General features: G+C 39.0%; 1 protein-coding gene across 1 annotated transcript; it reads right to left on the reverse strand.

The window, feature by feature from the left end:
* Positions 1-10,693: 10,693 nt before the first annotated feature.
* On the reverse strand, positions 10,694-11,700 carry LOC145131483 (uncharacterized). Its single transcript, XM_079066166.1, has 4 exons — positions 11,690-11,700; positions 11,106-11,431; positions 10,921-11,006; positions 10,694-10,846 (listed from the first exon to the last, which is right to left on the reverse strand). The coding sequence occupies exons 1-4, from the start codon at positions 11,698-11,700 to the stop codon at positions 10,694-10,696; spliced, it is 576 nt and encodes a 191-aa protein (XP_078922292.1).
* Between the last annotated feature and the right edge of the window lie 2,971 nt (positions 11,701-14,671).

The raw sequence follows: 14,671 nt of genomic DNA on the forward strand, positions 1-14,671 counted from the left end.
TGTTATGAATTCTCAAAACTCATAACTTTCTGAGAGATGACATTGTTTTATATATAATCAACGGACATTTTTTAGAAAATATTTAGTTCCATAATTAGATATTACTTTTCAAAACTCAGATTTCTTACAAAGTATTGCTTATATTCTGAAAAGTAAGACCCGTATATGACAAAGGGAAGACTATATTTTTATAATTTGTATCCATCTGTCTTGATTTGTTTCTAATGAATAAACGAATCCCCTGAAAAAAAAATATTAATTCCTCAGAGAAAAAATCACATTATTAACCTGGCCTTAATTAGATAAAATAATAATTAAAATAGAAGATATTTGTACAACTTGTAGTCATCTGCTTATAAATTTACTATAAATTTACTAGGTTAAAACCCATATAGATATGATGGACAACTTAAAATAGCACAAATAAAGGAACGAATATGGTACTATAAGTAATAAAGTAATGATTTTGGACTTTGAACACTCTTTAAGAAGAACATGCAAGTTAGATATAATAACTTGAATTCAAATGACATGAAGACTCTTCAACTCGATAATGATTTGCTAAACTGAATGAAACAAATAGTCTTCGATTGAAAATAGTTTGCTTCCTCGGAGGTCTATACGAAAAACACATGACTTCGCGTTAAAAGTAAACAATTTGTTACTTCTTTGGATAGAATAATAGAAGATATAATAATTTTTTCTTGTATGTATCAAATGAAACATTCCAAAATTTAAGACCAAATTTTCATCTTAATAATAATAAAACCATCATCCAAAACGTGTTCATAAGACCATAAAAGTAAATCAGAGCATATCAATCAATCATCTCATCCCGAGCTCTTATCCTTCGATCCGGAAGTACCTGAAACATAAACTGAAAACCATAAGCACGAAGCTTAGTGAGTTCCCCAAAACACCCTATACCATACATATCAACATACGATGGGCCATGCCAGACAACCATCGAGCCCCGCTCGGAACAGATTTGTCAGAACATGAGATGGGCCCCGCCTAATCACATTCATCAGGCCCCGCTCGACATTCATACAGACACAAACACATACAAGAATCACTAAGATAAATAGCATACAATAAACCCATCAGGCCTCGCCTGTCATCGGACCCCGCTTGGTATACATATCACATACAACACATATATAAGAGTCACATAGACAACTAGCATCCTATTCATAATAATTCATGGGCCGGTATTGGTGCCTTCAACCCGCCAAGCACAGTGAGAAGACACACCTCAAACTGCTGAAAATCAGATAAATGCTCAGATTATTGATCCGGAAAGTCCCCGCGCTAATTAATCAAATAAAACCACAATTAATAATTAGGCCATAAACCATAACTAGGAATCTATTTCATTTGTCCAACTCCTAGGGTAAAAGACCATTTTACCCCTTCCTTACTTGGCCCAATACCCGAGACTTAATCCAATGGCTCCAAAAGCCCAATATGGCCCAAAATCCTAAATGATGACAAAAGCCCAATATGGCCTAAAATCCTAAATGATGACCAAAGCCCATTATGGGCCCAAATCCAGGAAGGCCCAAAGCCTAACAATGGCCCAAAGTCAGAAAGTCTAATGGCCCAATAAGGCCTATAACCCCTAACAGCCTAAAAAAAGGTCTAAACCGTAAAGCCCAAAGACCAGGCCTGCGCGTACTAAACGTACATCCGATGTACTAGATCGCGTGTTGGATCGAGGACTCAGCAGCATACGCGCCCATTAAGCACTTTTTCCATTAAGTGCTTAGTACTTGCAACCAAACGTCCAAACTTCGGATATAAGCCTTGTAGAACGTCTTAATCCATAAAGTCATGAACATGGTTCCAAGAAACGCAGACCCTACATTTAGCATTCTACTTTCACTAAATGGACCTAAACACATGCATGGTTGACTTTTTGTTCCATATTTATTGTCTACTTTTGACTTTTGAAGTCTCTATTCTTCAAATTTGACCATAAATATTTGTGTTTTTAATTTATAATACTTGATGCAAAATATATGAATTAATTGTGTTTTAATATCTTTTCATTCTTATAAGTTACATCAAGTAATATATAACACAAATAAAAATATTGAATGTCAAAGTTGAAGAATAAAGAATTCAAAACTCAAAAGTGGACAATAAATACATGACAGAGGAAATATTTTTTAAGCTTTTACGAGTGAGAATGTAAAATGGATAGAAACATTAAATAGTGAGACACAGTTGTAAGAGAGAAAAATATTTCTTTTAAACTTTTGAGATTTTAGACAAATGCTTAGACTACTAGGTGCGCGCAACATGTTATTACATGTTACCACTGATAGGTTTTATACAAACAATCCTATGTGTGCATACAACCCTAATTGGATCTATGTTTTCACTATAAGACATACAACTATATGAACACAAAATAAACCCTGGCATGCTTCTATTATTTTCGAAAATCATATAGAAGTGTAGTAGACATACCTTTGTTGTTATATTGGAATAACAACTAGTTTCCTTGATCTCTTGAACTCTTGAAAGCAAGCACCACAATTGTAGTGCCTCTAATGGCTCACAAACACCTTGAAGCAATAAGGCAATTAAGAGAGAGAGGGGAAGGATGCTAATTTTGGCCCTAGGGTTTCCCTTGGAATCAAGTGGCCTAAAATTGAAGCATAGGGCATCTATTTATACTGTAGGGTGCTAGGGTTTCAGTCTAAACCCTAATGGATAGCTTAGCCACCAAGCAGCCCACGGAACCTTCTGGAATGAGGCCCTTGGACGAAAATATGATGATCCCTCATCATAATTTCGTTCCCCCTTAGTCCATTAGGTTTCCCAGCCCAAAACTCAACTATCACACATTTGACAGTTTATACCCCTTTATTTAATTAATCTCTTTTAGTCACCAAATTAATTCCTAATTAATTTATGACTAATACTAATTAAATAAATATGATTTCTCCTTTAATATATTATTCTTATAATATATTAATAAACCATAATATCTTCTCTCTCATATCAAATTACCTTGTCAAGTTGCTTTGGTGAAGGCAACCCAAAAGGACCATGCACACTCGGGTCAAGTACATACCAAATATAGTTACGGACTTAGACACTAATCCAACAGTCTCCCACTTGGATAAGTCTAGTAACTATATCTCACATATGATTCCCGTATCCGATTAGCAATCGTAGCTTTCAATAGCCGCTGTCAACTCTGACCAATAATCTGTCCTTCAGATAAGGGATCGTATAATCCTCTGTTCTAGATATCATGCTAACAATACTTATTGTTCAGCATTTTGTTTCTCGATCTCCGATTTGTTCGACATAGAAATCAGTTGAACACATCAACTTCATCCTGACCGGGCCCGGCACATAAGTCAAACCAAATCATCAAGTGGCCAAGATATCGCTTTTATTCTCATAGAATAAAAGGAACAGAAAAACGTCGACTAATATGCCTTTATCATTTACTAGTTAAACCACACACAATAATGCGTTTTATAACATCAAGTTACTGATGCATTTTCGCATTATCAATGTATAATCAACTAGCAAACAATAACCATATCTCTAGGTTTAAAGATTATATGATATTATCATCTTACGATCACTTGTGATAACACTCATGAAGCGATGCCAGCAAGTGCGGGTCTATTCCAATGCTCAATACAAATTTCATAAGCACTCATAAACTTTGCAGCAAACCTTTGCAGCAAACCAACATATGAACGATTGTGGACTGTTCGAATAATCTTATTATTCAGGAAGTCAAAACATGCAAAATTGAAACAATAGATAAATAATCAACACAAGATAGAAGCTTTCTTATAAATAACACACCTTTATTTAATCATCAAATGTTGAATACATGATCATCCATTACAAGTTTCCTACCTATCTAATCTAAACTAATATCGTCCTTCAGCCCTACGCTCCTAGCGTGCTGCAAATGTTAACCCTACTCAGTCCCTTCGTGAGGGGATCTGCTGGGTTATCTTCTGACGATACCCTCTTCACAACGAGGAGTCCCTCTTCTACTCGATGTCTAATAAAATGGTATTTCATGTCGATATGACGAGATCTGCCATGATCCCTTGGTTCCTTCGTTAAGGCAACCGCTCCTTCATTATCACAAAAAATTTCCATGGGCTCTTTTATGGATGGCACAACTCCAAGGTCTCCAATGAAGTTCTTCAACCATATAGCCTCCTTTGACGCCTCGCTCGCCGCAATGTACTATGATTCGCACGTTGAATCAGCTACGGTTTCTTGCTTGGAACTTTTCCAAGTCACTGCTCCTCCATTCAGGGTAAAGACCCAGCCCGACTGTGATCGGTAATTATCCCGATCTGTCTGGAAACTAGCGTCACTGTACCCTCGCACCCTTAAGTCATCACTCCCACCGAGGACTAGAAACCATTCCTTGGTCCTTCGTAGGTACTTAAGAATATTCTTGACAGCAATCCAATGTGCCCTACCAGGATTCCCTTGATATCTGCTGACCATGCTCAAAGCGAAAGCCACATCAGGGCGAGTACAGGTCATAGCGTACATAATTGAGCCAACTGCGGAAGCGTAAGGTACTCGGCTCATATCAGCTATTTCTGCCTCTGTACTCGGGCTCTGAGTCTTACTCAGTTTGGTATTGCATTGGATTGGTAACTCCCCTTTCTTGGAATTTTCCATACTAAAACGTTTTAGTACCCTTTCCAAGTATGTATCCTGACTGAGTCCTATCAGTCTCTTACTTATGTCTCTCACTATCCTTATTCCCAGAATATATGCAGCCTCTCCGAGGTCCTTCATAGCGAAACACTTCCCAAGCCAGGACTTGACCTCCTGCAATGTTGGGATGTCGTTTCCTATGAGTAGTATGTCATCGACATACAATACGAGGAAGCTTACTATACTCCCACTGGCCTTGACATATACACATGACTCATCTTCATTTCGCAGAAAACCAAACTCTTTGACCTTCTCGTCAAAACAAAGATTCCATCTGCGAGATGCTTGCTTTAATCCATAAATGGATTTCTCAAGCTTGCACACTCTATTAGGATGCTTCGCATTGACAAAACCCTCTGGCTGATTCATGTAAACATCCTCAGCCAGCTTCCCATTTAGGAAAGCGGTTTTTACGTCCATCTGCCAGATTTCATAATCATGAAACGCAGCTATTGCAAGCATTACTCTAATAGACTTTATTTTCGCAACTGGTGAGAAGGTCTCATCATAGTTAACTCCAGGAGTTTGAGTAAAGCCCTTCGCGACCAATCGTGCTTTATAAGTGTGCACTTTCCCATCCATGTCTGTCTTCTTCTTGAAGATCCACTTGCACCCGACTGTCTTACGACCTGGTACATTATCAACCAAATTTCAAACTTGGTTGTCATACATGGACTGAATCTCGCTGTCCATTGCCTCTTTCCATTTAGCAGACTCTGGGCCTGTCATGGCTTCCTTGTAGCTGTTAGGTTCGTCCAGATTTACTAGTGTACTATCACTAATAAACGTATCCCCGTCAGTAGTAATATGGAAACCATAAAACTGGGGTGGAACAACAACTCTCCTTGAACGTCTAAGAGGTAAGGACTGGTCAATAGGTTCAACAGGAGTTTCCTCCTCAGGTTGCATGCCAGTATCAGAGGTTCCTTCTTCTCCTGACTCTTGAAGCTCTTCAAGGTCAATCTGACTCCCACTGTCTCCTTGGCTTATGAGTTCTGTTTCTCTGAAAACCCCTCTCCTAGCAACAAAGACAACATTGTCATTTGGTCTATAGAAGAGATAACCAAAAGACTTCTGTGGATAGCCGATAAAATAACACTTCTCACTACGAGGTTCTAGCTTGTCGTGAGTCTCTCGTCTTACGAAAGCTTCACAACCCCAAACCTTGATATGTGCTAACGAGGGAGCTTTCCCTGTCCACATCTCGTGAGGCGTTTTGGTAACCTTCTTGGTGGGAACTAAGTTAAGGATATGGGCGGCAGTCTCCAAGGCATACCCCCAGAATGAGATTGGTAACGAAGCACGACTCATCATAGAGCGAACCATGTCCAACAAGGTTCGATTACGTCTCTCAGCCACACCATTCAATTGTGGCGTTCTAGGAGGCGTCAATTGTGAAACTATTCCACACTCTTTCAGATAGTCGTGAAACTCAAGACTTAGGTACTCTCCCCCTCGATCAGATCGAAGCATCTTGATTTTCCTGCCCAACTGATTCTCCACTTCATTCTTGAACTCTTTGAACTTTTCAAAAGTTTCTGACTTTTGCTTGATTAAGTAGATATATCCATATCTGCTATAATCGTCTGTAAAAGTCACGTAGAAGCGACAAGCGTCTCTTGTGGTGGATCTAAAGGGTCCACATACATCTGTGTGTATGAGATCCAATACACCCTCACCCCTTTCACATGTGCCAGTAAAGGGTGACTTGGTCATCTTCCCAAGTAAACAAGACTCACACACGTCATCGTCCCTAAGGTCGAAAGACTCCAAGACTCCATCCTTTTGGAGTTGGGCTATGCGTTTCTTGTTCACATGGCCAAGGCGACAATGCCACAAGCATGCTTTGTCCAAACTTGTGGACGAATCAATATTCATAACATCATTTCCTAAATTATCAATAACTAACACAGATTCATAAATCCCATTACAAGGTAATGCATTGAAATAAAAGACACCATTCAAAGAAGCATTAATAGAACCATTACTATTATCAAATGAATATCTGAAACCTTGTCTAAACAAACCATGAAAAGAAATGATGTTTCTTGCCATATCTGGCGAATAGCAACAATTATTTAAATCTAGCCCTAACCCATTAATCAACACTAAGGAATAAACTCCGATCTTGGTTACTGGTGAAGACTTCTTGTTTCCCATGATCAAGCTTATCCTTCCATGCTCCACTTCCCTACTTCTTTTTAGGCCCTGCATATCAGAACAAATGTGGTAACCACACCCTGTATCAAGAACCGATGAAGTAGCAAATGATGAGTTATTAGATTTAATTAAATACATACCTGCGAAGGTGGGTTTTATCTTCCCATCCTTAATATCTTGCAGATATTTAGGGCAGCTTCGTTTCCAGTGGCCCTTCTGGTGGCAATAGAAGCACTCTGCTTCCTTGGGGTCAGAAAAGGGCTTAACAGAACCTGCTTTGGTCCCACTAAAAGAAGAACCATCTTGGGTCTTACCCTTATGGTGGCTCTTGTAAGGAGCCTTCCTCTTCTTTCCCTTTCCTTGGCCAATTGCCAACACAGGAGCAGCTACAGTAGAGGATGATGCAACAGATTTGTCCTTGAGGTTGCTCTCAGCTGTCCTCAGGAGCCCTTGAAGCTTACTTAGGGTGACCTCTTCCTTATTCATGTGGTAGGTCATTCTGAACTGGCTGTAGCAGGAAGGCAAGGAGTGGAGGATGATGTCGATAGCCAAATCCTCATCAAACTTAACATTAAGTTTGAGTAGACGATCAACATATCTTTGCATTCTTTGCAAATGAGCAGTTAGGGATTCTCCACTCCCCATCTTAGCGGTGATCATGTTGGTGATGATCTCATAGCGCTCTTGCCTCGCGCTCTGGTGGTACCTGTCCAGCAAATCTTGATGCATCTCATATGGATACATGTCCTCATAGGACTTTTGGAGTTCGAGGTTCATGGTGGCCAACATGATGCAATGAACTTTCGTTGCATCACGCTCGTGGGCCTCAAAGGCGGCCATCTCTTCAGGAGTAGCTTCTTCTGGGTTGATCCTTTCAAGTTTCTCGTCTAGGACATATTCTTTGTCCTCATAACGAGTTATCATGCGAATGTATCTCATCCACTCGTTGAAGTTCGAGCCATCAAATGTCACTTTTTGATACAGGTTCATCAACGAGAATGACCCAGAAGTGTTGTTGTTTGCGTTTGCGTTTGACATCTGAAATAGAAAGGAACAAAGTTTGATTAGAATGAATCCCTAATTAAACACCCACATGAGAAATTAGGGCTAGGATCCAACAACATTATTTACAACTTAGAAAAGGGATGCCGTAATCTAAAAGTAAATAATTTGAAGGTAAGTGAATGACGATTCACTAATTTTCACCATGAAAAACGAAAGAGGTTAAGTTTTAAATGTATTTGAAAATTCCTAGATTTCTTTTGAGATTCATTGAACATTTCAATGGCATGTTTAAATCTCGATATGCACTTCAAATTTGCGACTGGGATGCCGAGGATCGCAAACAAGTTTGTGAATAACCATGCGAATCATCATGGTGCACTCAATGTCTTCATCACCTAATCAATCTGCTGGTTAGCCACGCACGCTCCATTGATCTATGATAAGACATCGAGCCACCCTTTGTCACCAATGTCAATCCCAAATTAGTCTGCTGGTTAACCACGCACGCTCCACTAACATTTGACAGGGGTACAAAGTGTAATTCCATGGAATAGCATCGTTTTCACATTTTACCCTAAAGTAACTAAGAGTGGGAATTTGTAAAACAATGTAGTTACTTTAATATTTCCATTATACTTATAATGAGGAATTAAGTGCCCTATCCTATCCGTTCGGCTAACGACCCTCCACCAGTCAAGCAAGCGGTAGATGTGAGTGTACATCCATTAAGCGCCATTTTATAGGCAGCAACCTTATACCCACCTTATAGACTGGCTTCGTGAATGAGGCCTACTAGCGATAAGACTAGCTTATTCTTATACATATATATAATAATTAATCTTATAATATCATAATTGTATAAGGGTGTATTTTAAAACATTTTAAAATACTAGTGTCTTTGTTGCATTTAAAATTTTTCGAAAATTAGACAATTTAATTTAAAATTTTAAACACCAAAAATCTTTGATTTAATAATTATCAAAATTAAACAATTAATTTAAATTATTAAATTATGAAGGATTATCATAAAATTAAACAATTAATTTATCCTAATCCTTTTTATCCCCTAGATTTCGAAATTTATGGAAAGGATAATTCAAGATCTTCAATTATCTAGTTTAAACAATTAAGTTGATAATCACAAAGATGGCATTATCCAAATCCCTAAAATTTTGGGATCTTGTCTTGGGGGCAAGGGATTTTCGAAATCCCTAGGGTTTCATAACCCTAATTTCGAAATTTGGAGGCTAGGCAAAAGGGTTTAAGAACCCTACAAAAAAATCGCCAACTAGGGTTTCTTAACCCTATTTTCGAAAAACACCAAGCCTTAGGGTTTACTTGCCATAAACCCTAATTTGTCAAATTCATAATATGTATCAAATCAAATTAAAAATAAAAACCAAAGGCTCTGATACCGCTGATAGGTTTTATACAAACAATCCTATGTGTGCATACAACCCTAATTGGATCTATGTTTTCACTATAAGACATACAACTATATGAACAAAAAATAAACCCTGGCATGCTTCTATTATTTTTGAAAATCATATAGAAGTGTAGTAGACATACCTTTGTTGTTATATTGGAATAACAACTAGTTTCCTTGATCTCTTGAACTCTTGAAAGCAAGCACCACAATTGTAGTGCCTCTAATGGCTCACAAACACCTTGAAGCAAGAAGGCAATTAAGAGAGAGAGGGGAAGGATGCTAATTTCGGCCCTAGGGTTTCCCTTGGAATCAAGTGGCCTAAAATTGAAGCATAGGGCATCTATTTATACTGTAGGGTGCTAGGGTTTCAGTCTAAACCCTAATGGATAGCTTAGCCACCAAGCAGCCAAAGGAACCTTCTGGAATGAGGCCCTTGGACGAAAATATGATGATCCCTCATCATAATTTGGTTCCCCCTTAGTCCATTAGGTTTCCCAGCCCAAAACTCAACTATCACACATTTGACAGTTTATACCCCTTTATTTAATTAATCTCTTTTAGTCACCAAATTAATTCCTAATTAATTTATGACTAATACTAATTAAATAAATATGATTTCTCCTTTAATATATTATTCTTATAATATATTAATAAACCATAATATCTTCTCTCTCATATCAAATTACCTTGTCAAGTTGCTTTGGTGAAGGCAACCCAAAAGGACCATGCACACTCGGGTCAAGTACATACCAAATATAGTTACGGACTTAGACACTAATCCAACAACCACACCCAAAATGTGTTACGTCAGCATCCTACTCATACATGGGTGTTATAACACCCGATGTGGAAATGGGCAACATCTAATAACATGTGATAACACCAATTACTTTCTATTTTATTTTTAATTTCTTTTTGATGTTTTTCTTTTCCATATTTCGAATTTGTTTTTTTATTTATATCATAATAATTATATTTATCATATAAATTAAATCATAAATTAAAAATAACATTTGAAAAGTAAAAATAAAATTTTAATAAATCTTAAATTAAAAACAACATTAAAAAAATTACAACAAAAGGCAAAAACATTTGAAAACCTAAAACACAAAAAAAAAGATGATAAAACCTACATTTTTTGACCTAAAACTATTCATCTTCATCTTCGTGACCAACATAGATGTAATCCGCCAAGTCTTCACGGAGTTGCTTGTGTTTTCGTTGATCTTGAATATCAACCACTCTATGTAAATATTCCGATGTCCCTAGTTGAAATTGCACATGTCTAGGTTCCGTAGGCGAATACATTGCAATATTGCGTCCTTTATCTTCGACAACCATGTTATGCATTATGATACATGCATACATGATATCTCATTGAGTATCTAACTCATAAGGTCTCGCCGCATGTTCAACTATGTGCCCTTTTGATTTCAAAACCCCAAAAGCACGTTCAACGTCCTTACGTGCTCCTTCTTGTCGTCTCTTGAAATATTTGTCTCTTGGGTCTATTGGGTGTCGAGACGCCTTCACAAAATGGAATATGGTGGATATATTCCATCTATAAGGTAATACCCAAACTTTTATTCATTTCCATTCACTGTGAAAGGAGCATCCGGGGCTTTTCCTGACAAAAGATCGTCAAATATTGGTGATTGATCGAGAACGTTGACGTCATTTTTAGAACCTGCAATCCCGAGAAAAGCATGCCAAATCCATAAATCTTGTGAAGCAACAACCTCTAATACCAACGAAGGCGCTCCATGATGACCGCTCGAATACTAGCCTTTCCATGCTACAGGGCAATTTCTCCATTTCCAGTGTGTGCAGTCAATGCTCCCAAGCAAACCCAGAAAACCATGTCTTTCTTCATGCGCCGCATATAGTTGTTGCATATCATGCAACGAAGGCTTGCACAAGTATTGGTCACCGAAGGTTTCGACAACACCTCTTGCCAATAAATACAAACTTTCTCGTGCGGTCCTCTCAGACATTCTCATATAATCGGGCGACTCCCCCATTGCCATAAGTTTAATTGCAGCAACACATTTTTGCAACCCTGTGAAGCCTCGTTTACCTCTAGCATCATATCTCAATTGGAAAATTTTATACCTAAATATATATTAAACATGTAAAAATTGTATTTATTTTACGTAAAAGTGACATTTATAAATTAGAAAAGTTGAAACAAACGATACCTAAATATATATTAAAAATGTAAAAATTGTATTTATTTTTTGTAAAAGTGACATTTATAAATTAGAAAAGTTGAAACAAACGATACCTAAATATATATTGAACATGTAAAAATTGTATTTATTTTATATAAAAGTGACATTTATAAATTTGAAAAGTTGAAACAAACGATACCTTGCTTCCATGGCGTTGGCTATCCTTTCAAACACATTTTTTTTCGCAAACGAAACCTTCTTTTGAAATCGCTTGGCTGGTAGACATAATTATCCGCAAAGTAATCGTTAACTAGCCGTCTATGCCCTTCCTCACGATCTCTATTTAACGTCGCACATCGCGTAATATGGTTATGTTTGTATGGCGTTGGTATTTTAGAGAAACTCACTAAGCTTCGGGCTTACAGTTGTTGATTTTATTTCAGGTAGTTCTGATGATCGCGGGAAGGCGAAGACGTGATCGTGCACCTCCTTATATTTTCATGATTGATTATGGGGATACTCTGATGTCTAAACTATTTTAAAAACAAATTGTAATAACTTAACGGTTTTAAATGTTTTAAAAAGTTTTAAATTGGCTTGAATTTTTGGGGTGTTACAAGTTGGTATCAGAGCCTTGGTTTGAGTGAATTGGAGGAACACTCGTGTGAATCCAGTCTCAAATCAAGGAAAATATTTTAAAATGAATTTTTAAATGGTTTTCAAAATAAGTAAAGGAGGATGCAGGGTGTACGATCAGCCAGAGCCAGTAAGTAGACCCTAAAATACCATATAGTTATTTGATTATGTGATATGTTAGAACAGCATGCTAGTACTAGGCTAGGGATCTTCAGGAATTGCATGATAGAATTGCCTGATTACATGATACCTGCTAGCCTAGGGTTTCCTTATGTGAGATTGACATCATTACTGTAGTTGTTTAGTGTATGCATCACGGCTGTACATAACTAAGATATTATAGCCCAAGAATGTTTGATTTGGCCTTATGTTCTGTTCTTATTGATTGGGGCTTAGGGTAAGATTGGATATTCGAAAGTCTATAGGGTCCAGCGTTATGTATGGCTAGCATACACTAGTGCTGTAGGGTTGGTGGAAGTTTCATGGATGGGTGGGTTGTGTGAGGCCAGTAGGCTAGTTAGGAGATATTTAGCATTCCTCTATGAGTGAGGATTGAGCGCTCGCCATGATTATGTATATTGATTAGGGCGTTGTGATGACACTTGAGACAAATATGGGTAGGTGTGGAAGGTAGTATGGGTCCGTACTACTGAAAGCACAGGACCCATACGCGTAGCAAGGAAGTCACAATCCCTAGGGTTTAGTTGGGGATTGGCTCTTTATCATTATATGGGTTATCAGAGACCTTTCTGATGTCTTACCAGAATGGTGGCTACAAAACGTCTTGAGACCGGATCCATGTTAGGATCCCGTATTGTCAGAGGATCGTGCTAGTGAGATCATCTGGGAGGAGGTGATCGAGATTGTCCAGGGACAGTTGTCGAAGATGTTGGGCCTATCAAGATTGTCATGGTTGAGTATTTCGACGAGCGCTATGCAGCCATTGCTAAGGCGGCTGCCGCAGCAGCTTCAGCAGCTGTAACGACGACAGGAGAGGAGCTGGTCGAGCTTTCCAGTATCAGGACTTGTTATTGGTACATATTCTGATGAGCAGAGGGCTGCAGTTATCTGGGATCAGGGAGATGTTCTGTACTTGTTACATTCCGCGGGTTAAGCGGGAGAGTCTAGCACATAAGTTTCTAGATTCGAGGCTTCGGGGGTTTCGCTTGAGGCCGGAATGTGAGTCGCAAGGACTTCGGAAAGGAGTGATGTTTATGTTCAGCTGGGGTTTTACAGCTGGAAGTAGAATGGTTAATTGGTGGATTTGAATGTCGTTTTATAGGGCAAGGATTGTGCCCTTTCAGTTTTCGAGCTCGAAGGAGTGAGCAGACTTGAGACCCCAGGATCAGGTTGTGTTCTAGCTCGGGGCAGATAGTCGTAGGGGTTGGCGACCATATTTCAACGCGGGTGAGCGCTGGTGGGTCGATGTGGCATGAGTATCTTGTGAGGCGTACGCGATTACCGTTACGACCCATAGCAGCTAAGATCCGACTCACTTTGGATCTCTTGCATCTGACGGTAAGGATTGATTGTGTAGTCTAATGCACTTTTGGGATTGGAGACTATGTCTGGGGAGTAATTTGTGGCCGGTTTAGGGCAGAGGTTGTTTCAGTTATTGCAGTTCAGCGGTGCATGATCGAGCTGGTGAGTGAGTCAGGGTGCGAGACCCTGAATGATATGATTCTAGAGCCCGAGAGCGGGAGAATTATTAGAACAATTTGGGAAGAAGGGTATTATGTGGGAGGTCTACGGACAGGGTCCCACATGATGGTTATTCAGCATTGTCAGGATCTAGTGGTTTTAGTAAGCGTTATTAATTGGCGGAGGAAAGCACCAAGGGAAGTAGCTCGTTGTTGAGACATTAGTTGGAGTATCTATCTTTGGACTTTAAGAATTGGGAGTGGGATTATTCGAGCATTGGGGACTGTTGGTGTCCCTGGGATTCAGAAAGTGTTCAGCTAGTTATTAGAAGTGTGTGATCACTGGGGATTGGCTGGTAATGGAGCACTAATTGGTAAGAGTTGGTTGTATTTGGATCGATCGTTGGTAGTGAGAAAGATTGGAAATTCTCCAATTTTCATGTATTGTGAAGACTTAGTCGAATCTAAGTGGGGGAGAATTGTCCCGTGATATAGAGGCAAGATTGGTTTTGGAAATAGGATAAGTTATGCATCATTGTCATGAAGGAAGACAACCTAAGTGGCTGTTTGGTTTGTGGGTTGTGTGAATTGGGAGTTCGGTAAAACTCCTGAGCATGTGTATCTTGTTTGCCTGGTGATTGATAGCAGAAGTCGGGAAACCATGTTGGAGTTCTAGTCATGAATTGTGTTCAGTTTGAGTATTCGGCCGAGGGTGTGCTCGACTCTGAAGGTTTTGGATTGATAGGTTGAGGGTTTTGATAGCTGCCAGGACTCGGCAGTACATTCAGCACAGGTGTGCGGGTTATTAGCATATGCGGTAGGCACGCAGGTCAGGGAACAGACCACGGATTCCCGAGAGGATGGACGATCGACATGAGGCCTTGGGTTAGGCCGAGGTTAGAGTC

Source organism: Lactuca virosa, chromosome 1, assembly GCF_052849685.1.
Source record: "Lactuca virosa cultivar CGN04683 chromosome 1, Lactuca_virosa_CGN04683_v6, whole genome shotgun sequence".
NCBI classification, from domain to species: domain Eukaryota; kingdom Viridiplantae; phylum Streptophyta; class Magnoliopsida; order Asterales; family Asteraceae; genus Lactuca; species Lactuca virosa.

What these genes read in the sequence shown, in the direction of transcription:
- LOC145131483 (XM_079066166.1), bottom strand. An exon ending in TTGCCCTGTAGCATGGAAAG is followed by an intron (nt 11,007 to 11,105) that starts GCTAGTATTCGA and finishes TCGGGATTGCAG; the next exon opens with GTTCTAAAAATGACGTCAAC. An exon ending in CCCCGGATGCTCCTTTCACA is followed by an intron (nt 10,847 to 10,920) that starts GTGAATGGAAAT and finishes CATTTTGTGAAG; the next exon opens with GCGTCTCGACACCCAATAGA.